The following is a 25,777-nucleotide window of genomic DNA, read 5'->3' on the forward strand; positions in this document are numbered from 1 at the left end:
CCATCTGCGGACCACGGTGCTTGTGGTCTAGCTGTGTTTTTGTTGTCTGCCCCTTTTGGCATACTGGATTGTGTTCTTAGTGGCCTCTTGAGCCTTCCTGTTGGCCCAGTATTCCTTCATTTTCTCGCTGAATTCTTTCCTGCACTCCTCTAACCAATTCCTGGCTCCTTTGTGGCTACCTAATGTAAGGGATGTTAGGAACGGTTCAGTTTTGACCATTAAACGGTATGCATTCCTGTCAGTTATGGTTGCTTGATTAACCCTTTCTGCTCGTGTGTTGACCTGAGGTCGACAGCCGTTACTCAGCGTTATAGCTCGTGTGTCGACCCTGGGTCGACACAATGTTTCGCCGCTCGTTGCTAGGTTACCTGGAATGCCAGGGCTTTTGTACTTTGTTTCGTAAGTGCTGGTCCCTTCCGGAAACCGAAAGAAACCAAATAGGTGTGTTTTAGTTTCTCTTTGCTTGGCAAAACTGCTACGTTTCCTTGACAATGGAAAGCAGTTGCGTGAAGCAACATGGCGGTGCACAGTCTGACCGAAGCTGAGATTCTTGCGTTTATTTCGGCTGATTGTTTTTATAGTTACCATGAAAGTGATGAAAATTTTGAATCTGGGGATGAAAGTGATATATCTATTAGTGATTCAAATGGCAATATTGATATCAGCGTCGCAAGAAATCATGGAGGAGGCGATAGTATTTTGACTCGTCCTGGTCCCAGTGATACAGTACTGACTTCAAACATACCTTGGAGATCGTGGAGAACGAGTGATGCAGGATTACCCAAATTTCCTTACAGATTAGTCAGTGTATTCATAAATTGTCGCAATAGACTTAAAATAGAACTAGAGTACTGGTAGCTATTTTTTACTGATCAGTTGATAACCTCTATTGTCCATGAGACAAACAAATTTGCCGAAATGAAATTACAACAAAATACTCTAATTCAGAAGAGATCTATCTGGTTTTCTTGGAAAGCTGTGACATTAGAAGAGCTGAAGGCATTTACTGGTACAATTATCAACATGGGGATGAACAGTAAGGCAGAAATGCAGGATTATTTTAGTGCAGACTGGTTGGATAAGCAAGCAGGGCTCCATCCAAGCATTTGCTTTGAACGCTTCCACACACTCAAGACATACCGTTAAGAAAGTGAAAAACATGATTTTGTGTCATGTAAACAGCATACATTCATTAATTTTGTAGTTTCTTCCTGTATATATTGTTACAACCAGTACTTAACACCAGGTTTTAAAATATGAAGAGACCGAGCTTGATAGCTGCAGTTGCTTAAGTGCGGCCAGTATCCAGTATTCGGGAGATAGTAGGTTCGAACCCCACTATCGGCAGCCCTGAAAATGGTTTTCCGTGGTTTCCCATTTTCACACCAGGCAATTGCTGGGGCTGTACCTTAATTAAGGCCATGTCCGCTTCCTTCCCACTCCTAGCCATTTCCAGTCCCATCGTCGCCATAAGACCTATCTGTGTCGGTGCGATGTAAAGCCACTAGCATACATACATAAAATATGAAGAATGCTGACAGAAAGAAATGCGAGTTGGGAGAAATCAGGACGTACAAATAATTCGAGTGGAAAGGGTTAATATTAAGCTCTGCAAGATCTTAGTCCACTTGCTTGGTCCAGGGGAATCCAGTAACTTTACCTTTTTTAGCAATCTTGAAGATCTTATAGGATAATCTGTTAGGATCCATTCTGTGTAGGTGTCCATAGAAAGAAGTTTTCTTCTGATGGCATCAGTGAGGTTTTCTTGATGCTGGTTGAGCTCATTGTTGGGTTTTTACCATCACCTTCTATCTGGTAGGATCCTTGGCCCTATTATTCTTCTCAGGAATTTCTGTTCTTGCACTTCCAGGGCTCTCAGTGGGGTCTTTTTAGTTAGGGATAGGCATTCTGCTGTGTAGAGGACTGATGGTCTGACTACTCCATTAGAGTGTCTCAGTTTTACATTCTTTGATAAATGCTTTGAGGCATACAGTCTTCTGCAGGCATGGTAGGCCTTGTCTAATTTGATTTTCCTTTGTTGAAGAGCCATCATTTCACTTAGGTCCTCCTACATCCACTCTCCAAGATACTTCACATTTTTAGCTCTCTTGAAATGCTTTGTACCGATATCCACTCTCCAAGATACTTCACATTTTTAGCTCTCTTGAAATGCTTTGTATCACTGACTCCCATTGTTGGAGAGGCATCTTTGATGTTGGTGATAAACTCCGTCTTTCCAATGTTGATCAAGAGACGCGCTTTAGATGCTATAGAGTGCAGTGTTTGAAGCTGCACAGTGGCTTCATGCCTGTCGTTCGCTAATAAAGTAAGGTCGTCAGCAAAGGCCAGGCATGGAATCCTCAAATTGTCTGCTTTAAACCCCATGCTTAATCCGGTGTTCTCAGGTAATGAATGACCTGGTTCATTCTCTTATGATCTTTTCCAGGACACAGTTAAATAATATGCATGAGATACCATTTCCTTGCCTCACCCCTGTTTTGATTGTGAAGCTCTCTGATAATTGACCTCTAAACTTAACTTTGGAAGTGGTGTTGTGCAGGGTGGCTTGCACCAACCTATTAATTTTTTCATTTAGTCCCAGTTCTCTTTAGGTGTTGAAGAGTGTGATTCTATCCACGGAGTCATATGCCTTCTGATAGTCGACAAAGATAGCTACCCACTGTCGGCATCTTTTCTTGCTATATTGAAGGATGGTCTTCAGATTTTTAATTTCATTGTCTAATTTGTCTGAGTTTGTATCACAATATCTTATAATTTTATAATTCCATTGTCTAATTTGTCTGAGCTTCTACTAATATATCTTATAATTTTCTAATTCCATTGCCTAATTTGTCTGAGTGTGTATCAATATATCTTATAATTTTCTAATTACATTGCCTAATTTGTCTGAGTGTGTATCAGTATATCTTATAATTTTCTAATGTTATTGCATAATTTATCAGAGTTTGTACCAATATATCTTGTGTTTGTATTTTCATGGGAGGGTATAAAAGAGCACAAAACCGTACAAAAACAGATAATGTACGTTATCAATTCTGAGCCAGCAGACACCCGTGTCCTTGAAAATAGAATTTATTGTACCTGAATGTATAATTTTGAAGCCTGGTGCATTAATTATAACCGAATGGGATCTGACAGATATTCTATATGGTCATATTCCATATAAAGTGAGAAAAGTGCGTACTTTACCAATTTTGAGCCAGCGGACACCCGTGTCCACCATGGCCTAGCAGGAAGTCCAAAAATAAACCCCGGTGTCCGCTGTGGTGTCCAACGTGTTAATAAATGATTCATATCCTGAAGGAACTTTTTATTAACATTTGGACCATCCATTGAAATTTGTAAGAGTTTTTTTTTTTTTTTTTTTTTAGACTGAGTCCTTGCAGTGCGTGCAAAAAACCATTTAACAAATCTGAGGAGGTAGAGTGACAAAGGAAAGCAGGAATCAAAACAAGAAGTGCATACCTCATTTGTGTCAGGATTAAAACAACAAACTACAAGATCCAAAGGCCCATCTGAGAAATTTTATTCAGTGACTCGTCAAAACCAATGGTGAAATGTGTGCACTTACTACACATTCCAAGAACTTGTTTATGAAAATAGGGAACCAAACCATGAGTGACTGTATATGCAACTTTCGTTTTGTGCAGTTGTGAAGCTATTAGAGTCTTGGAACAAACGTACACTAGTTTCACTAGCATGTAAAGAATGGTGTTGCACAACAGTATGCATGCACCATATAATCTCAGCTTTGATTACTTGTTCTCTTAAAAGATAATTCTGCAGACATCTAGTCTCTGGTGGTTCATAGGGTGGCGATCCTTCATTAATGGAAGTAGAAGGAGAAGCAGTGGTGGAGTCATGTGTGACAGTGTTTTGTTGTGGTAGCTGCATTGTAATCAAAATCAACTTTCAACCTATTAGGTCGTGTTCCGTACATATAATACCTGTTGAATAGATGTTGTGCCCGTTGCATTTTTGGATGTATTCCAAAATGGCGCCTACGGAAGGTATAGACCACTCAAGCTAAAAAGAGTACATAACAAAGTCTTAACATTTAAACACAATAGGAGGCCATGACTTACTCGAAACTACTATATTATGAAGGTGGTGCAGAACAGAGTAAAGTCGAGTAGATTGTTTCAAAAACAAGTAAAATAGAAGAGATTATTGAGAAAAAAATCACTTGAAAAATTTAACTCAAGAGAATAAGAAGTGCACTGATATCGCTCTGTGGAAATAAGGAGATTACCAAGATTCTAGTAGAAATACCGAGGAAAAGCTTCAATAATATTGAAGAAGACGGTGAAACAACGCATAAAAATACGGTGGAAGATATAAAATACACCGAGAATTATGAAAATTCATCCAAATACGTGTACTGATTGTCCCGAAGTACAAGATCAGTTATACTACGAAAACAGAAACTGGAAGCCGTAGGAAGAGGAAACGATAGCAGAGAATTACTGTATTAAAGGAGAAGTCGTGGAAGAAACAATATTTCTGAAATTAAATAATTTAAATTCTGAAGATTAGAGCAAGATGAGGCACAAATTATTTTACGCGAACTTAGAGAATCGAACGATTATTTCATGGAAGAAGATTGAGAAAAAATAGCTTAAAAGAAATATTACTTTAATTAAAGTCTAAAATGAATATGTACTTCTCAGAAATATTTGATCTTATCGGCAGTTTTTCCAAGAAGATGATGGTCTGCTAAACACCCAGATGGACCGACCTAGAGGGAGATATCATCCGAGCAGTTAAAACTACCCGAAAGGAGAGGAGGATGTCGCCCAGCCAGATCAACCTAAGATGAGGAATCCAGACAGACATCGAACCATGGCCAACCAATTAGCCATGTGACGAGCAGAAGGAGAGCAACTGAGGCCCGAGATGATGAAAGACGAGCTAAGTGTTTATATTAAGTAACATAATTCTTTATTCATGTATTTTTTGTGGTACATGCGGTAGAATAGAATAGCCTAAGTATGAGATAATTAAGTGTGCAAGTGAAACGTTTGAAGTGAAGTGCATTATACTTAAGATACTAATGATATATTAAGTCAGTGTAGAATTAGAAGGATATCTCGTGGAGTATGGTTACGTATTAACAAGTGATTCGACGAGGTAAATGAGAATACGGTTAAGAAGGAAAGTAATATAACAGCTGATTTCAAAGAGTGTCAAATGATGAATAATATCTATGAGTTTCGTAAGCCATCCAGTTGCAGATTACATCATAGGTGGATCGCGTATTGAGAAGTGATATTTAGAGTCAAATTATTCCTTGTCGAATAATATTGTTAAAAGTACATATACGGTATTTAAGGTTATGCATCGTATTTTTATAGTGGATTGGTCAATGAAAAGGAATATTTACGCGGAGAAAAACGTTATGTGTCAACAGTAGCAAATGATATAAAGAAGGTTATACGTGTTGAGTATAGATATTGAGGAAGTTAAGAGTGTATTAATTGAAGGTTATAAATGATAATAAGGAGTTTTATTAGATGAGTTAAGTATAATATTACGCATCATGATAGTTAATGAGACATATATGCGATGAATAGACGTTAAGTATGAATGGAATTGTTGCAGTTAGACGATGCAAATACTGAAAAGGAACACGCCACGGGAGTAACTTATAAGGTATGGATGGTTAAAATTCGTATACAGTTGAGAATTGAAGATGATTTGATAATAGTTACAGCTGTTAATAGATAGATATGTGAGTTTCGAGATGTATTCTCAGAAAATATGAAATGTGAGGTAGGCAAGATGATATATGTAGCCGACGTACAAGCATAATACCGAGATGTTACACTGAAGATACTTGTTGAACTTCTTGCACACAAGATATATTTAAGATAAGCTTAACGGCTGAACGCATATTGAACCGAGATACAATGAATTAAGAATTATACAGGTAGGATAGGGAGATAGATTATTTTATATGTTGAGTATTGTTTTATATTTTAAGTTAGAATTTTAAATGAAGAGATATTAGACTAGGAGCCGTAATTTAAGTGGCAGTAGGGACGAAAACCTTAGCACGTCAGTCGTCATAATGCTGTTCATCAGAGTGATATTCGACGTTAACGAATTCAGAGTTTAATATTTTAAAATGTGTAATTTATGTGGAGGAATCCTGAATTTTTCTTAATGATGATGTAATTGTGTCATATTAATGCACTTGAATGATTAACTTAATTTTTTTCAAGGATAATTAGGGATATTTTGACTTCATTTCAGAAATATTGTATTCATAATATCATGATAATTTAAAAATAAGCCAGCGCTGACTTAAACTTTAATTTCAATGGAATAATATTTATTTCAATCAACAATTAAGGATTTCATTAAGATATTTATTCTAATTTCTTTCAATAATTTATTAGTTTAATAAATATGTTTCTTGATTATTTTCATAATTCAATGAGTGATCATTTATAGTGGTAGATAGTAGACTGACTTAGTATGTGAGGTATTTTTAAGTGAGTTGCGTTATGAAATTATGGTCGAAGATGAATTTGTGAATCTATGCGGTAAGATGAAGACGTTCATCGGATGGTATCGCGTACGGACGTTGCGTCTTTCTAGAAATTCACGTAAATCCTGACTTATAGAAAAATTAAACATTTTTCTTGCTTGTGTATACCCTGAGACTACATCTGACTAGCCGGAGTGATAGCTATGTCTCACCTGGACGCGGGTAGGGTCCAATGTTATGTACAGAACAAAAAGGGTCAACTGGACACCAGTAGGATCCGAACCTACAACCTCCCAATTCCACGCTATTTGCTCTACCAATGGAGCTATGGTGGCCTAGGTCATATTTGTTCTGTTGGAAAGGATCTAAGCTATAGGTGTGGCACTACTGCCATCACACTGTAGAATGTATGTAAATATGGAACAGGATTTCTTCTGTAATATATACATCTTATGTAATTAATTAACAAGCAGTATTTCACTCTGTCAAATATTAGTTACCCAGGCTCTCTGAACAAAATACTATTTCAATATTTATACAGTATGATTCAGCAGACGCTTTCAATATTGTTTGCTGCAGCCTTACTAACGTGCACATGGTTATAGGGGTGCTATTCCCCTGTAGGCATACTGTATGGTACTATTGTTCAGCGAGCACATTTTGCACATGACTCTGAGCCTAGCGAACTGTTATACCATCTGTTCGCAAAACATGATGTCTTGAAATCATGTAGCAACGTCCTTTTACCATGTAACTACCGTATGTTAATGTGTCGTGCCTCATCACCGGGTTTAATGAAGAGAGGAATCAATGCATAATACTAGGTAACAGTGCAGTAATTAATGTCATAAACACCGAACCGGATGGCATATGTACTCTGCTCTCGTCATACGAGGACGGTTTGAAAAGTTCTCGGAATCACCACTAGATGTCAGTGCTAGAGCAACAAGGTTCCCGCACAATAATCACACATCCTTTGTGAGTGAACACGTGGCGCGTCAGTGCTCCAGCTGGAGGAGTGTGGTAGTGATGACTCTTTGTTGTTGTTCCCGCATAGTGATTTGTGACAGTGGAAGAAACTGAGATTCAAGCAGTGATTAAATACTTTGTAAAGAAAGGTATGAAAGCAAAGGAAATTCATGCCGACTTTCAGAACACACTGGGGGACTCTGCTCCTTCATTTTCAACTGTTGCCAAGTGGACCAGCGAGTTTAAATTTGGTCGGGAGAGCCTGGGTGATGATCCGTGTAGTGGACGACCCCAGAATTCATCGCAAAAGTGCATTAAATGGACATGGAGGATCGTCGACTGAAAGTGCGGGAGATTGCTGAAGCTGTAAGGATGTCTTCTGAATGGGTATATTATATTTTAACCGAAGAATTGGGTATAAAAAAATTATCTGCAAGATGGGTGCCGCGGCTCTTGACATTGGACAATAAACGCACCAGATTGGAAATGTCTGAACAAAGTCTGGCCCGTTTTCAGTGCAACCAACAAGATTTTTTGCGCCGGTTTGTGACTACAGATGAAAATTGGGTCCACTACTATACCCCAGAGACAAAGCGGTGGAAACATACTGATTCACCACCACCAAAGAAAGCAAAGGCAGTGCGTTCGGCCGGAAAGGTCATGGCCTCAGTTTTCTGGGATGCAAAAGGCATTCTGCTGATATATTATCTTCCTACTGGCCAAACAATTACAGGGCAATACTATGCAAACCTCCTAGACCAACTACAGGAAAAGATACATACGAATTGTTGCCACATCCACCTTATTCACCTGATTTGGCACCATCAGACTTTCATCTAATTCCCAAAGCTGAAAATTTTCCTCGGTGGACGGAGATTTTCTACAAGGGAAGAACTGACAGCCAAATTGGAGAGGTATTTTGCAGGCCTGGAGGAATTTCATTTTCGAGTTGGGATCAAGGCATTGGAACATCACTGGACCAAATGCATTATTAGTCTACAGGGAGACTATGTTGAAAAATAAAAGCAGTTCCACCGAGGTAAGATACTTAATTCTAGTACATTCCGAGAACTTTTCAAACCACCTACATACTACCAGCATGTTTCCAGCAGATGTGGTTAGGGATTCACCTAGCAATCGACAGAATGTGCCAGCGGCGGTTTGAATCCTGCATCATTCAGATATTTTTTGCATCAGTATGATGTTGGAATACATAAACAGAGGCCCACGTTTGTCACATTCAAACAGTAGAATGGTGCTATTATTTATCTTGTGCCTTGGGCATACTCCGCTGGTTAAGGCCTGAATGTACTGTCATCTCTGCTGTCATTCGGCAGGTTTTCCACAGAGGAATACGTTGACATGTTCCTCATTTATGGGGAAGCAAGACAAAACGCTTGCGAGGCACTACGTCTGTACCAGGAATGGTATACCAACAGGCGGCATCCGGCTGCTACAACATTCCTCCGTGTTGAAAGATGCCTAAGGATGAAAGGCGTGATTTCCAACCAGCCGTCAGTCCGTGATAGGCCTGTTACATCGGGTGATACAGAAGAATCCATTCTGGAGGCAGCTCGTAATAATCCACACATCAGCACAAGGGAGATTGCACGACAGGTGAACACCAGCCAGCGAATACTGCATGAACATAAATATCACCCATACCATCTTGAACTACACCAAGAGCTCCATGGGTGGGATTTCGAAGCTCGAATGGAGTTCTGTTGGTGGCTATTAGGCAGGTCGGACAATGATGCAGCATTCATATCGCATATCTTGTTCTCAGTTCAATCATTCTACAATAATGGGAATGTCAATCACCACATCATGCACTATTGGAGTCTGGACAATCCTGACTGGGTGCGAAAGGCGGCCCATCAAGTACGATAGAGAGTGAATGCTTGGTGTGGAATCCTTGGGGGATCGCCTGATTGGACCTTATTTCCTTGAGGGCCATTGGATGGGCCCACGCTACCTGCACTTTCTGCATCAGGAACTCCCACTGCTGCTGGAGGATGTGCCCTTGCACGATCGTTTGACGATGTAGTTGCAACAGGATGGAGCTCCACCATATTCGACTTTGCCCATTCGTAACCATCTGAACGAGGAACTGTCAAGGAAATGGATAGGACAAGGAGGCCCTGTTTCTTGGCCCACCAGATCACCAGATTTAACGCTGTTAGATTTCTTCTTGTGGGGACATTTGAAGAACGTCGTTTATACTGAAGCGCCGGAAAAACCTTTCCAGCTTTGGTTACTCATCACAGATGTCTGCCGAGCAATTACACCTGGAATGCTTCGGCGTGCAAGATGATCTATTGGACACCGGGCCCGAATGTGCATAAACCAAAAGGATCATCACATCGAGCATTTGCTACGATAAAACATTGTCAGGGCAGTTGTGTTCCTATTATTTCCAGTCTGCCAGTCTGTATGTGTCCGGCCTGCTAACTAATCGGCCCTTCTTAGGGCCACAAACACATTCATTCACATACAATTTGCATGAAAGCGGGTATTGAACTTACAAATATTTCAAAAATTTGTATTCTTCACCCCAGACTCGAACCTCCCACCTGACATGCAAACCTGCTCTGCCACGCCTTTACCAACTACACTACGGTTCCGTACGGCACAATGGGCAGCTTATAGCAAGTGTTAGGTTTACTGCGATTGCAATATCAATTTAGTGTTTCGGGGCGTGTCACGTTCATATGATCTAGAAGGCACACGCATGTCTTCCAGTGTTTAATATGAGTATAACATTATGGCGTCCTATCATGATGTGGCGATAAATGCCAAGATATCCGGTTGTGTTGTCTGAGCATACCAGCAGGGCAGATGTTTTCAGGACAATGAATGTTGTGGGTTGCATAAAACTACATTGGAAGGGGTGGCTGAATCATGGTGTATAAACCTAATTAGTGTTGCTGTAAATATGACAATAAATTTAATGCATTATGGAATTATTTATGAGAATTAGAAGCAAAGGGATGCATATTGTAGATACAAGTGATATATATTTTTAAGATTCACATATTTTAGAATTGTAATTTTGCCACTTGCTCTCTTAGTTTGTGATCCCCTCATACATAGTGCATCTTAATATTTAATGCATGGACAAATTAATGTTTGTGTGTATTACTGTGAGGTCATTAAGTCTTAGTGCATCAAGACGTGAACAATTCTTGCTGAGTAAATTTCTCGAGCAACTGAAGACTCTCACTGGAGGCACTTTTCCCGCTACAGAGGCAAGTTAGGAAAGCCTTTGGGAATTTTTTTCTGCCACAGCAGTTCATTTTTGTCACCCTTTTGCCAGTACCTTTTCGTCACCTATTTGCAAGTACCTACTGACCTTAGCATTGGGAACTTTTTTGCCCCATCATCAAATTTTGCATTTTTGCCCTGAATCTTCATTTGAAGAGGATGGGGCTTCTTGTCTATTTTGATTGGACAGCTGTTCCGAAAATGCAGTATCTATGCTCAAATTCTTGACATTCAGTTAGAATATTACGGTGATTTAATTTGCATATAATTATAGCACAAAAGTAACCACAAAATCTTACCTTCAGCATACATCTGTCAAGCTGCCTCAAAGGCAGACATTTGTTCTCCTCCATTTAGTTTTCTTAATGGGTGAAATTTAGGTACCAAACAGTTGAAATTTTATGTAACATAGTGACATTCATTTTCTGTTCAAGGAAGCCACCACCAGCTTGTTTCAAAAGCTTCAGGTACCAAAAATACATTTAGCATGAAAACTTTTTTACACTTTAACATAAGGAGATTCACATTAAAATTTGATGTTGGTCAGTTGAAGAAATGTGATACCCCTCTACCATGGTGCGGTGGTTTCTCCATATCTCGAACTGTTGGTCTGTTAACATCTTCCTGAATCTTCATGCACTAGGTTGTTCTCACTGTATGCTGAGATGTATTAAGCTTACCTAAATTTTTTCTTGGGGGAGTTTTTTGTTCGACTTAGTAGTGGATCATGAAGGGAGCTAAGCTAATTACAGATGTCGATGCATTGAAGAAAAGCCTCCCATGACGCTTCATACTTGCTGAACTCCAAACTTCCGTAGAAGAGTAGAACATCGAGTCTGGACTGTCTGTTGAGAGACTAATTACTTCCTTAACAGCACTTCTGATTAATTTGTTAACATCAATTAGAAAAGTACATGTAAGTTTTGGAAGAGGGACACATTGCATGTAGACCAAGCTGGGCTGAATATACTGATTTAATATGTTAATCTACTTGTGAATGAATGAATGAATACTGATCTGCATTTAGGGCAGTCGCCCAGGTGGCAGATTCCCTATCTGTTGCTTTCCTAGCCTTTTCCTAAATGATTTCAAAGAAATTGGAAATTTATTGAACGTCTCCCTTGGTAAGTTATTCCAATCCCTAACTCCCCTTCCTATAAATGAATATTTGCCCCAGTTTGTTCTCTTGAATTCCAACTTTATCTTCATATTGTGATCTTTCCTACTTTTATAAACGCCACTCAAACTTATTCGTCTACTAATGTCATTCCACGCCATCTCTCTGCTGACAGCTCGGAACATACCACTTAGTCGAGCAGCTCTTCTTCTTTCTCTCAATTCTTCCCAACCCAAACTTTGCAACATTTTTGTAACCCTACTCTTTTGTCGGAAATCACCCAGAACAAATCGAGCTGCTTTTCTTTGGATTTTTTCCAGTTCTTGAATCAGGTAATCCTGGTGAGGGTCCCATACACTGGAACCACACTCTAGTTGCCATTTTAAACAGGTTTGAGTCCACAATCTTCAATATGCTACTGTTTAATTTTGATATAATGGTGTGTTTTTTAAATTTTTTGTAATGAAAAGAAATTTCATCATTAACGTGATTCCTAGTTATTTGAATTTCTCTCACTCACTGATTGAGGGTATTTGATCATGCTAATAGTCCTGATAACCATACTCTTTAATTTTTCTTTTTCTACTACTATGGCCTCAGATTTAGCTGCATTTAACCCTCTCCTGCCCATCGCGTAGTAATGCATAGCGCAAAAGCTGAGGGCCTCCCAGCCACAGCGTAGTAAAGCGTACTTGTACTTCTAGTCGCATTTATGAGCCATCTATTGGCAGATAGACAAATATAACTTACTGTTACTAGCATGTGCACTTCCTAGAGACCAAAGATATTAGTTTTCTTCTTTTAAAACCTGTGCGCATGTAAATGGAGAGACATCTGGAAGTGCCACATAACACTGAACACACAGAGTTTGTGTGCTGCAGCCGGTCGAGTGCGGTGCACTTGAAGACTTGTCATATCGTAATGAGTGGAACAACACAAAGACAGAAGTTTTGTTACAAATTGGGAAAAACTGTGGCAGACACACATGCCATGTTTATGCTAATGTACAGAACAGAAGTTGTAAGCAGAACGGGTGTGACAAATTTTCAGTTTTTAACAAAACTTTGCTGACGGGACCTAGTGTTTACAGTGCACTATGTCTTCTGGTGTAGGCTAGATCAATTTTGTTACTTTCATTGACCTGTCTGTCTTATCCGTGGCTTTGACAATATGAAAGTGAATGAGGTATCAGCGATGCTAGTAATGTCATTCCTTATGCAACCAGTCCCTGCTATGAATGGTGTGAAAATGTTGCTCATAAGGTCGGTTGGTGCATGCATTTCAGTGGGCTTGGCAGACTGATATGTAATAGCAATGGGAAACTGCCTCACTCCTCATTTCCCTGGTACGCCTCTTTAGTGATGTCTAGGTCATCTATGACAGCTGTTGAGGATCCAATCAGCCTTAGGGCTGAATACCCAATACAACATTTAAACCTTAGCAGGCATATTAGAACATGAAATATGGAAGGCAGTGACATTATTGTAAACAAACATGTCGGCGCTTTTGTGTGAAAATATTTTATGCAATAATGACATTGAACGTTTGGTGAACGATAACAATAATTCTTACTGTGAAACTGCTAGTAGTGGCTTAAGTGAACTCAGTGAAGTGGAAAGTGAAAATGAAAGTGACGATGGAAAATATCACACATCATTAACTTGGACAGTAGTGCTGTCATCTGGTGACATAGGCTACAACCCTAACTAAATACTCTTAATGGTGAGCATACAGTAGTTCGTTCCCTGTTTTTAATGACTTGTCAAAGCCTACTGCGGGGTAGCAATCAATCAATCAATCATTGATCTGCATTTAGGACTATCTCCTAGGTGGCAGATTCCCTAGCAGTTATTTACCCCCATTTTCGTAAGTGTTTTAAAATGTCAAAGAAGCTAAATCATGTTTCTATGTTCATTAGTTTTTGCACAATTTTTTTATTTTATTTTATAGATGTCTACATTTTTAGAATGATGGCTGTAAAGAATTCCTTTAATTCTGGGAAAACTTGCCAATATGGGCAGGAGAGGGTTAATGTGAGACCAGCTTAATTTAAGCACTGCTTAACTATTTCAATCATGATAGCAGCAGACTCTTCATCTTTCAATACTAAAGAAAATGTCATCTGCAAAGTCAAGTGCAGCCACTTTGTACTAGGATTGAAATTTTACATTCAGAATAATATCTGAAGTGTAAAACTTGATTGGAAGATTATGATGATAAGGTACTCAAAACTCCTTTTCTATTGCTGAAATAAAAATTAAATTGGAAAAGAATATATCTTCAGTTCAATTCCCCTCGTCACATACACTACTTTGCTTCCAATTACTCTAACTTTCTCCCTTCCCACATGCCATGCTGCTTGGATGATATTCTGTTTGGTAAATAACCTCTCACAAATATTGGTCACTACAGCTATCTGATGAGATTAATGGTGGCTGAAGCTGCTTTAGAATACAAATTCATCTCACAATGGAGTTCTGATAATGAATACTGATTTTCTGAGAACACCAATAATATATTTATCTAACAAAGCATCACAGATGAACTTATTTCCCCTGCCAGTTTTATTAACTTACAGATTAATGTATTTTGTGTTTCAGATAAAGTCATCAGCTGAACTAAATCAAGACCTTCGCAAAAGAATTGCAGAGTTAGAAAAAGAAATGGAGAAGTCTGAAGTGGCTCAGCAGAAACTGAAGCTAGCAGCAGAACACGCAAAGCAGGAGAAGTCAGCATACCAGAAATTTGTCGGAGAAATGCTATCAACTATATCCCAAAAGGGATTTGCACGCATCATTAATGCAGAAGGGGCTGAGGTATGATCATGTTATAATATACATCATTACAATGAAAGCACCATATCAACTGCTAAGCCTTTATATTAGTCTTTTAACTTGATACAAATTTTAAAGTGAAAGCATACATGTCTGATATTTATTTTCATGTTATACATTCACATATCTAAAACTACAATCTAGTGAGGATATAACAAATATAATAGTAATCATATTCCATTTTCACATCAGGCAAATACTTGTGCTGCCCTTAATTAAGACCATTGCCACTTTCTTCCGAGTTCCATACCTTTCCCACCTCAGCATTGCTGAAAATGTGTCTGTGTTGGTGCGATGTTAAACCTCTCAAAAGAATCTTACCTAATATCACTAATTCCGTACATATCCAGATATGACCTGTTTGTTGACACAGACAACCCCATTGTTGTTATTATCATCATCATCATCATTATCACTTGTTTTCTGGTGCCTTAGTTTATTTAGAATGTTTTACAGTGACTATGATTAGAACATTTTATATTTTCACTTATAGTAAAGTGGTTAAGTTGACGAGTTCATAAAAAAGAATGAAACAAATATTTAAAATTCCCAAGAGATTATTAATGTTATAAGTCATATTTAGAAATTTATATTGAAAAATTATGTGGAAAAAAAGTGTTCTTTTGGCAAGGGTATTAACACCCTGCTGTTGTATGCAGTGCTTTCTGCCTCCCAGTAAGAAACAATAGGAAATAGGAAGTCATCAGGAAATTTTAGTAAGCCTTTATTTTAAAATAACAAGCGAATAAAATTTGAATTCTGAATATAAACAAGCAAGCTCATAGTTTTATATTCTTCTTAGAGTGCTGATCCATTACCAGGTACTGGTGGTCCACATGACAATATTACTTTTGTTGACTGCAGTTTGAAGTTGTAGTTCTGTCGATGAAGTACTATGATGAAGACTGTGTATATTAGTGCAAATGAACAGTAGTGGAAACTAAGAGAGAGAGTGTGAACTGTGTAATTGTATGTTATGTGTGTAAGTTGTGAGCTTGGAAATCCTGTGTGTTAATCTGTAGCATTAGTAGTAATAGTAAATAAATTTTAGAAATAGAATGCTACCAGGTTCTGTACTTATTCATTTACCCTGCCAACAGATCACAATACATTCTACTCTGAACTGGACACCTAGTTTTCTCATATTTTCCATTGTCGGTGGATGCCAGAAAGGAAGACCATAGAATAGTATGGGTCGTACTAGGGAAATGTATGCCATTCGTAGGGCTTTACTTCTTCCTCCGGAGAGACATCTACGAACAAAAGATCATGCTCTGTATGCATTAAACCTCACTTTCTTCACTTCCGTATTCCATTTTAGGTGTTCGTAATGTGAATGCTGAACAGTTTGATGGAATTGGAAGGCAGTAGTTGGTTTCCACATAGCGTAGGCTGTCTCTGTAATGGTTGTTTAACTCTGCTTAGTCGTGTATATTTACACTTCTTAACATTTATACTTATTTTAATTACATCACACAGCAAAGCTGTACTATCCAGATGCGATTGGAAGTGTACCATATCATCATTATTTTCCATGGCTCTGTAAATTACTGTCATTGGCATACTGTGCCACAGTAAAATTTACACAATCCGGAAAGTCGAGAGCATAAAACATGCACAGGAGAGGCCCTATCACACTACCCTAAATTACTCGAGAAGTAATTGTGTTTTAGTCTGATTTGGCTGCGTACACAACACATTGCGTTCGACCCACCCAAAATGACTTCAACCGTGCCAACAGTTTACCCTGAATGCCATAGTTAAATTTTAACAAAAGTTTCTGATTGTGGCATACCAACAATCAAACACAAGGGCAACGAAACAAGTGACGGCACAACACTGCAAACAGTCCATTGCCAGCACTACCACAGGAAACCCTAGAGACTATCCCAGCGCAAAATCACGCCAACAACTTATGGTAGGCCTCGACTAATACACAAGGAACAGGACTGGGAAGCGATGTAATCTGGGCAAACCAAGGTCAAAAGAACCTCAGCAGAGGAGTAGATCTTAAACAATACATGGAATAGGACAATTACCTGGAAAAAAAAAAAAACATAAATATTTTAAACTGCCCAAGATATTTAATAGAAAGGAAATTCAAAGAAGAAAATAATTGGGTAAAAATTTTAAAATATTTAAAATTAATGAATTCAAATTCAGATTAATAAAATCATCTAGAAAAAGAGAAAATCATGAACACTAGTAAAGTTATAACCAATACATTATTACCATTTTCATAGTAGGGATTTCAGATTACCATGTTTTCCTTTATCATAACAAGAATATTTCAGTGTACCTCAGTGCACAGTTTCAAACACAATAAGGCCTTGAAATGTGGAAGGGACCCCTCAGTAAAAATTTTTAAAAATAAGAAAGTTTACAATACCTTAAGAACACTGAAATGCCCAAATTTAAACCCAAAACTAATTAAAATACCATACCCGTTTGATCTTACCCAATAAGCACATACACATAAAAATATCAAGCCCACGTCTTGGATTGACGCTACCAGAACAATACACAATAATAAAAGATGCAACCAAATATCATAAATAAGATCAAGATAATACAATCTAACGGTCTCAAGAGTGATGTAACAATGCATACAAGGCCAAGATGCCAGATACATGAAAATACAAAGCAAAATAATATTAAGAAAATTAGCAATTTCAGTGTCCCTTAGAAGGAAGAAAATATAATGAATCTACCTAAAATTTCATCTTTACAACAAATAAGTGTGTGAGAGTGTCCTTAGCAGCTAATACACATATGCTGTAGGCTCAAAACAATTTCATAATGTTTGGCATACCATCATTATTATATCACCAAGATTCAGTTCAATTTTAATTTTAACCCTTGCAAGTTTCGGGAGTTAGACAACCTTAAGAATGTTTGCAGAACCAGTAAATGAACCTCACCTAGGTTTTATGAGTTTTCAACAGAACACTGTTTTTATTATTATTAATTGTGACATATTTAAATGCCAGTCTTTCAAATAAGTTAACACGAAAATAATTTCTGAACATTATTTTGTGAATAAACATTGCTTTCCGGTAAGAAGTAACTTGAAGTTGTGGTTCACAAAACGTCTCTCAAAAATATTAATTTAAAAGAATCGATGACGGTAGATATGTTAGCATTTTAATCACTGCAGAAACATGCACCGTGGTTTACGTAGATAATGTCTGTTGGAGTTAATAAATATCAAGCCAGATGATCACTTACCAGAGTGGTGATGAACAATTTCGAAGTACTCCCTTATACCATTTTACTCAAAATATTTCCAAGGCTAAGTATTCTAGTTAATTGCAGGCATTTGGAGTCACACATGAAGTTGCATTTCAAATGTACACAGAACTTCAAATTAAAACACTCCCAAAGAAACAAATTTCAATATAAAACAATTTATAAAAGCGTACGCCTTCTTTTCACTATCACCGTATGGTGGTTTCAAATCATTCTTGCCTGCTGTAGAGAATAGCAGGAAGACACGCAACATCACACCTGCTCTTGCCGAGCACTGGAACAGAAGTCCGGTTTTGAATTACGGCCGCTGTGGAGCGCCGTGCAGAACAGTTGAAGATTGAGTGGCGAATTTAACCAATTGCAAGTTCGTAAACAATCGTCTTCGTCGTTGGCCACTACTCGTATCTCAGTGTATGTTTTTCACTTGCAATTTATATACAATCCATTTTGTGTAAATGCTGTTGATGACTCATCAGGCCAATTCTTACATAGAACATGCAATCACATTTGGCACACCTGAGAGAAGGGGGTGGACGTGGTTGAGTTGGTCTAAGTTTTCTTCTAAGACAGGCCTCTTTTTGCAGTCTTCAACACTCAGTTTCAAGCTGCAATACAGCAGTGGATGTGATTGCTGCCAGCGAGGGTGATCTTCAGCAAGTGTGTGCCAATTGCTGGGGTCAATGTTTGTGCTCTTCAAGGTTTTTTTGAGCTGATCTTTGTAGCATTTCAGAGGTGCACCACGTGGCCTCCTGCCAGAACTGAGTATACTGTGTAGTATTTGTCGGGGTATTGTCACCCATGCATGGGACATGACCAATCCATCTAAGCTGGTGACCTCTGATGGAAGCTTCTATACTGTTCATCTGTGCCCTTTCAAAAACTACAGCATTGGAGACATAATCCTCTCATTTGATATTCATAATGATCGTAAGCTTCTGCTGTTGAAAGCGTTCCAATTTCTTGATGTTACAGCAGTAGAGAGTCCATGTTTCACATCCATACAATAAAATGGAGACAACGACAGCTTGGTACACCATCAGTTTAGTGGATATATTTAGGTCTTTATTAGAAAAGACTTAGTGGGATAGACGTCCAAAAGTACAATGAACAGTCTTAAGTTAAAAGAAGGTATATAATGGTTCCACCTTTCAATACTATTCAAATAAGAAATGTAAGTTTACATTCTGATTTAATTAAAATTGGTACTGGTTTCGACCAGTATTCGTGGTCATCATCAGCCAATTACAAATAAGTTTAAAACAATGCATAGAAATAAACTGCTAAGTTTAAATAATTTTGTTTGGTTTCTGCTAGTGAAGCACTAAAATCTTTAAGGAGCACTGTGCGTTGAAATGTAGCCAAAAAACACAAATAAGATACACAGGTAAAAATGAAGTTTAGATGATGCTGTCAGATGCAGTTTATGGAGCACTATAACACATAAGGGAGCAGTCTGCGTTGAGATTTCAAAGTTATGTAGAAGTCTAAAGTCAAATACGTATTTTTAGTTGTAGTTATTAGGCACTGTATAATTTCAAGTATCAGTAATGCGTGTCTATGAAAAAGTCATAGATCAAATACGTTATTAAGACATATATGTTAGAGAACACTGTGTGTGAAGGAGAATCAAATATGCACTTCAATGTAGTGCGGAGTAAGTACTTGAAGAGTTCAGTTGTAGTTTCTGAGGCACTGTATAATTTTAGAATATTAGCACTGCATATCAATAGATCCAAATATAATGAAGTCATAAATCAAATATGTCAAATACGTATTTAAAAGTATAGAGTAAATTCTTGAAGAGTTCAATTGAAGTTTATGAGGCACCGTATAATTTTAGAAATTAGCACTGCATGCTGATAGATCCAAAAATTCTTATCTCTTAACAATGAGCAGCTCGTATTCTATTTTCTACATCCATCTCCGAGGTACAACGAGACGAGAGAATACTCCCAAGGTAGGGAAAGAAGCCTGCTTGTTCCTGAGATGTATCTGAGATGGTAGTGTTGAAGTCCGGCAAACTAGTTCCTGGAGCAGGTTGTGCTAAAACCTTAGTTTTCTGAATGTTGATAGTCATGCCAAAATGATCATAAGCAGTCTTAAAGCAATCGACTGACAATTGCAAGTCCTCTGGAGAATGAGCTGGAGTAACATTGTCACCTGTATATTGCAGTTCAGTAACCCGGGTGAGATGGGTAAGTCTTTTAGATGATGATGATAATGCTTGTTGTTTTAAGGGGCATAACATCGAAGGTCATCGGCCCCAGGTAAGTTTTTTAGAATGGAGTCTTGACTGACTAAAAATCCCTCCATCAATTCTGTAACTAATTTCTACACCTGCATCATTGCCAGATGTCTCATAAAGCATAGCTGTCAGGTACAAGGCAAACAGTGTAGGTGCAAGCACACAACCTTGCTTTAGTCCATTGGTAATAGGAAATTCTTCTGACATGTTGTTTTGATAGAGAACTTGACCAACCATATCATCATGAAGAGCCCGGATGAGTCCAACAAAATGTTCGGGGCAGTCAAACTGCCTTAACACCCTCCACATAGCATCTCTAGGCATAGTATCGAAGGACTTTTCCAGGTCATCATAAAACACCAAGAACAAGGGTTTCTGTCATTCTCTGTATTTGTTCTGCAACTGTCTTACGCAGAAGAACATGTCAGTGGTACTCCTGGATGTGTGGAACCCACACTGCGATTCAGGGAGTAACTTTTCAGATAGTTTGAAGCCGACTCAACAGGATCCTGGCGAATATTTTACCTACTAAAGACAGCAGGGATGTGGCATGGTGGTTACCACAAATGCTTCGAACGCCCTTTTTGAAGATAGTGACTATGATAGACTTCTTCATGTTGGCAGGTATGTATTTGGTTTCCCATATCCTTAGGATCAGAGAGAAGAGCCTCGTTTTTGGAGGTAGGCCTCCTTTAAGAATGAGTTCTAGAAGAATATTGTCCAGTCCAGGAGCCTTTCTAGGTTTGAGGCTAAGAAGAGCTTTGTTATATTCATGAAAGTTTGACATCCAAGGTTGCATAGGATGTTGTGGGACATGCTGAAGAAAATTTTCAGCAGCAATTGGAACTGCAGTTTAAAAGTAAATTGAAGTGCTCTTTCCAGCATCTCAGAATGTCTCAGAATGGTGGTGTTGTCGGCAGCTTTCAAATTTCCCAATGAAGCTCTGACAGGTCCATAAATCTGTTTTAATCCCGTATAGAAATTTTGCAGGTCACTGGCATCTGACAAGTATTGTAGTTTTTTGGCTTTTTGTTGCCACCAGTTGTTCTTTATTTCTCTAATCTTTTTGGTCTGACATTTCTGCTTCGGCTCTTGAAAATGTGATCTCTTCAACTGAGAAGATGGATCTTGTACGGAGGATAAATAGGCATCCCATTTGGCATTGATAATGTTGATTATGGCTTCATTATTATCATCAAAACCAGTCTTGTCTTTTCCTTTTCTCAAAGCCAATAGCACATTCTGCTGATTGCTTGATGATTTTTTGTAGTGTGATCCATTCACAATCTACATCATTATTGTTGACTGTGTTGTGTGACAAGTGGGTTAAAATTGAATTCTGGTATTCATAGGCAACAGCCTCATTCTGAAGTTTAACAGTGTTGAATTGTCTTCTGGAAGGATACAAGAGATGGACACGTGGTTTCTGATGGATAGTAATCCTGAGTCGACTAAGAAGTAGTTTATGGTCTGTCCAACACTCATCAATGTTTCTAGCAGTCTTTGTAATCAGAATATCTCTTCTGTCGCATTGCCTGGTAATGACATAGTCAATGAGATGCCAGTGCTTGGATCGAGGGTGCATCCATGTAGTTTAGAAGCGGTTGGGAAGTCGGAATTGTACAGCACACAGGCCAAGTACTGTAGTAATAGATCATTTGAATTGCAATTTCCAACACCTTGATTTCCCATGACATCTTCCCATAGCCGGTTATTGTTACCCACTCTAGCGTTGAAGTCGCCAAGCAATAAGATCTTATCTGTTGCAGGTATCTTGGTGAGAACTGTGTTCAGATGTTGGTAGAACTGATTTTTCTTATCTTCCTCATCTTTTAGAGTAGGAGCATAGGAGGAAATAAATGTAATGACACTCTCCTTAGAAAGAGGCACGTGCAGGATCATAAGCCTTTCATTTACTGCAGTTGGTGTGAGTTGATGTTCATACACTTTGTCTTGACCGCAAAACCAACACCATGAATACAATTTTCTCCTTCCTCCCTTCCTTTCCAAAAGATGGTGTAGCCGCTACTTGCTTCACTGATTTGTCCTTCACCTGATAGTCTTGTTTCGCTCAAAGCAGCGATGTCATTGTTCAGCCTTGCTAGCTGATAGGTAATAAGAGCTGTACTTCTTACAGGCCTATTATTGGCCTTCAGGTCAAGTAGCATTCTGACATTCCACGTGCCTACAGTTAAAATTGTGTTCTTCATTTTCAATTGATTTTGACTGCATGAATTGGGGCGACCCTCTGAGTTCTGTTTCCCAGACGGGTTCAAATGTGACTACCGATGTTTAGCCCACATTTTCTAGGGCTTTCCCCTTTCAGGGTGGGCAGCGGTGATCCTAAATAGGCCTGCCCAGTCATAGATGCAGGACCGGATCCCTGAGTAATCACAAGTTCTCAGGAAGGCGACCATCACACATCTATCGCCAATGTGCAGGTCCAGACTAGAAGCTCTCAGTTTCACCCAAAACCTGCTCCCACCATCCTTATCCCATTGCTGTTGGACTTTTGAATAGCAAGTGAAATCGCCATTGGCGTGACTTTGTTTAAGGTGGACTACAACTTGCAAGGAAGTGGCCTACACACTACGATTCCAGAACCATTCACCATGGCACATATAGCATGAGACATGCGGGATCAAGCACCAGAACTGCAATGAACTGCCGCAGACTCCTCAAAATTTGAGTTGCGCCTTTGTAGCCAGTCCATCTGTCATAGCCTCTTCCGCTAGCACAGCCGTTGGGAACCAGGGTTATAGTATTGGTTCCTCTTCCGCCTGCTTAACCAGTGGGCAATTTTCATAATATTGTACCTACAGCATATACACATGATTTAAAGTGATTTGATAGAATATGAGGATGATTTTGTAGAATGAAACATGTCATTTTTTTTGTTTATTAGTGTGTATGTGTTTTTTTTTTTTTTTTTCAGGTATGGTATAATGTTATATATGTTAAAGTTAGTGTTCTTGACAGATTGAAAAGCTGTTGATAGATTTGCCCAAATAGGTGCTGTTTTCCTGTATTGACTAGTATAAACTTACTAAAAGCTATTTAAAATAGTCATCATCATCATCATCATCATCATTATTGGTTTACCGGGCGAGTTGGCCGTGCGCGTAGAGGCGCGCGGCTGTGAGCTTGCATCCGGGAGATAGTAGGTTCGAATCCCACTATCGGCAGCCCTGAAGATGGTTTTCCGTGGTTTCCCATTTTCACGCCAGGCAAATGCTGGGGCTGTACCTTAATTAAGGCCATGGCCGCTTCCTTCCAACTCCTAGGCCTTTCCCATCCTATCGTCGCCATAAGACCTATCTGTGTCGGTGCGACGTAAAGCCCCTAGCATTATTAGTTTGCCCTTCCAGTGAGCCGGATAGGGTGTTTGAAAATGAGTGTCTTCCGAAGTTGCCTATTCAAAAAGATTTTGTTGTCCATGACAGATTCCCAGTTCCACCCTCTTCACGTCTTTCCTCAGTTGGTCCATCCATCTTCTTCTTGGTCTTCCAGCTGGTCTTCTACCTGTTATTCTCTTTCCCAAATAAGCACATGGTAACCTTGTGCTATTCATTCGTTTAACATGCCCAAACGACTTAAGTCTAGATGACCTAAGTTTTTCCTCCATCAATTCATTTAGACCTAGGTTAGATCAGATCTCATCATTTTTCACATGATCAAGTCATGTCTTTTGGAGGGCAGTTCTAAGAAATTTCATTTCACTGACTTGAATCCTACTACAATCCTTTGATGTTAGTGTGCAGATCTCCAGAGAATATGTAAGGATGGGAATGAAATATGACTTGTACAGGATCGTTTTTGTTCTTTGTGGGACCTTCTCATCCCATAGTAGTTGTCTAACAATACTGTAAAAGTTAGAGCCTTTGGTTACTCTGTTTGTTATTTCTATCTCAGCTCTGTTATTACTAGCCATTACGCTTTCTAAATAACTGAATTGGTGTACTACTTCAACTTGGTGGTCCTGTATTTTTTTATTGCATTCTGAATTATATCTGCTGATTTTCAATGCTCCTGTCTTTGATGGGTTCAATTTCATTCCATAATCATCAAACTTCTTACACCATTCATTCAGATTATTTTGCACTCCCTCCTCTGTTTCATCCCATATTGCCACATTGTCTGCAAACACTAGAGCCTGAAGATCTTTATTACCTTTTCCTTTTAGTTCCTTTAAAATGGTATCCATAACTGCTATGAACAGAAGAGATGATAAGGCACTTCCCTGTTGTACTCCTTTGGTTGTATTGAACCATTCAGAGTGACCATCTCCAATACTGACACAGCTTTTGCAATTAGTATATAGCATTTGGATCTTCCTAATAACGTACTCCAGTACACCAAGTTTTCTAAGACTTTTCCAAATAGTTGATCTAGGAACATTATCATACGCCTTTTCAAGGTCCATAAACACAATAATTAGGTCTTTTCCTCTTTCGCAGTGTTTTTCTGCCAGCATCCTCAAAGCAAATATCAGATCTGTTGTGCTTCTTCCAGCCCTAAAGCCATGTTGTTCCTCTTCTGACTCTAGTATATCCCTCACTCTGGCTTCAATGATCTTTTCCATAATTTTAAGGCCATGTGATAGGAGGGTAATGCCTCTGTAATTTTCACTTTTCCTTCTACTCCCTTTCTTAAAGATAGGAACTATCATCCCTTTTGACCAATCTTCAGGTATTTTGTTATCCTTCCATACTGTTCTGCAAACTCTATACAGCCAATGTATTCCTGGTGAGCCAGCAGCTTTAATCATGTCAGCTGTTACTTCACCAGCTCCTGCTGACTTAACACTTCTGATCTTATGGAGAGCTTGCTCTACTTCTGTCCATGTAATTGGGATATCTTCCTTTATTGTTTTATGTCCTACATCCTCAACAGAGATCTCCTTAGGGCCATTAGGAGCTTGTAAAAATACTATCCCATTGTATCCCTGATATCTTTCATATTGCGAACTATATTCCCATCTGCTGTCTCCAGAGCTGCAATTGCTTCTTTATCTGATCTTTTACTTTTTACTATTCCATATATCATTTTTATATTCCCTTTACTGTCTTCTTCCAGTTTAGTTGTAAATTCTTCCCGACTTTTCTCTTTTTCTTCTCGTATAATTCTCTTGATTTCCAACTTCCTGTATCTATATTCTTTCGCCATCTCTTCCAATTTATTGTTGTCTATTTGGTTGCTGTTGTTTCTTCTGTCAGACTTAGCCACATCAAGAGCTTTTTTGGCTTTATTCCTTTTCATTATGGCTTCTTTCACTTTATCATTCCACCAAGATGTACTTTTCTCTCTAGCTCTTCTGCTTGTTCTTCCACATATTTATCTGCACTACCAACCAGACTTGCCTTAAAATCATTCCATTCTTCATTACCTTTCTTTGTGTCTGTTATTGGTATTTTAGCTCTGATTTCCTCTTGAAATTGCTGTTTGACTTCCAGATCTTTCAATTTCCAGTCTTTAATTTGTGTTTTTTTTCTTCTTGTTTACTTTAATAATAGGTTTGGTGACTCTTAGGTCTGCAATGAGGAGTCTATGGTCATTATCAAGGATCTCACTAAGTATCACTTTTA

General features: G+C 38.6%; 1 protein-coding gene across 1 annotated transcript in view; it reads left to right on the forward strand.

Moving 5' to 3' along the window:
• The window catches only part of LOC136878820 (uncharacterized), a 108,858-nt gene that overhangs the window by 58,874 nt on the left and 24,207 nt on the right, over nt 1-25,777 (forward strand). The window contains exon 5 of the mRNA XM_067152322.2: nt 14,465-14,680. Within this exon, the coding sequence (XP_067008423.2) occupies nt 14,465-14,680 (216 nt within the window). The remainder of the gene's footprint in view (nt 1-14,464; nt 14,681-25,777) is intronic.

Source organism: Anabrus simplex, chromosome 8 (assembly GCF_040414725.1).
Source record: "Anabrus simplex isolate iqAnaSimp1 chromosome 8, ASM4041472v1, whole genome shotgun sequence".
Lineage (NCBI taxonomy): Eukaryota > Metazoa > Arthropoda > Insecta > Orthoptera > Tettigoniidae > Anabrus > Anabrus simplex.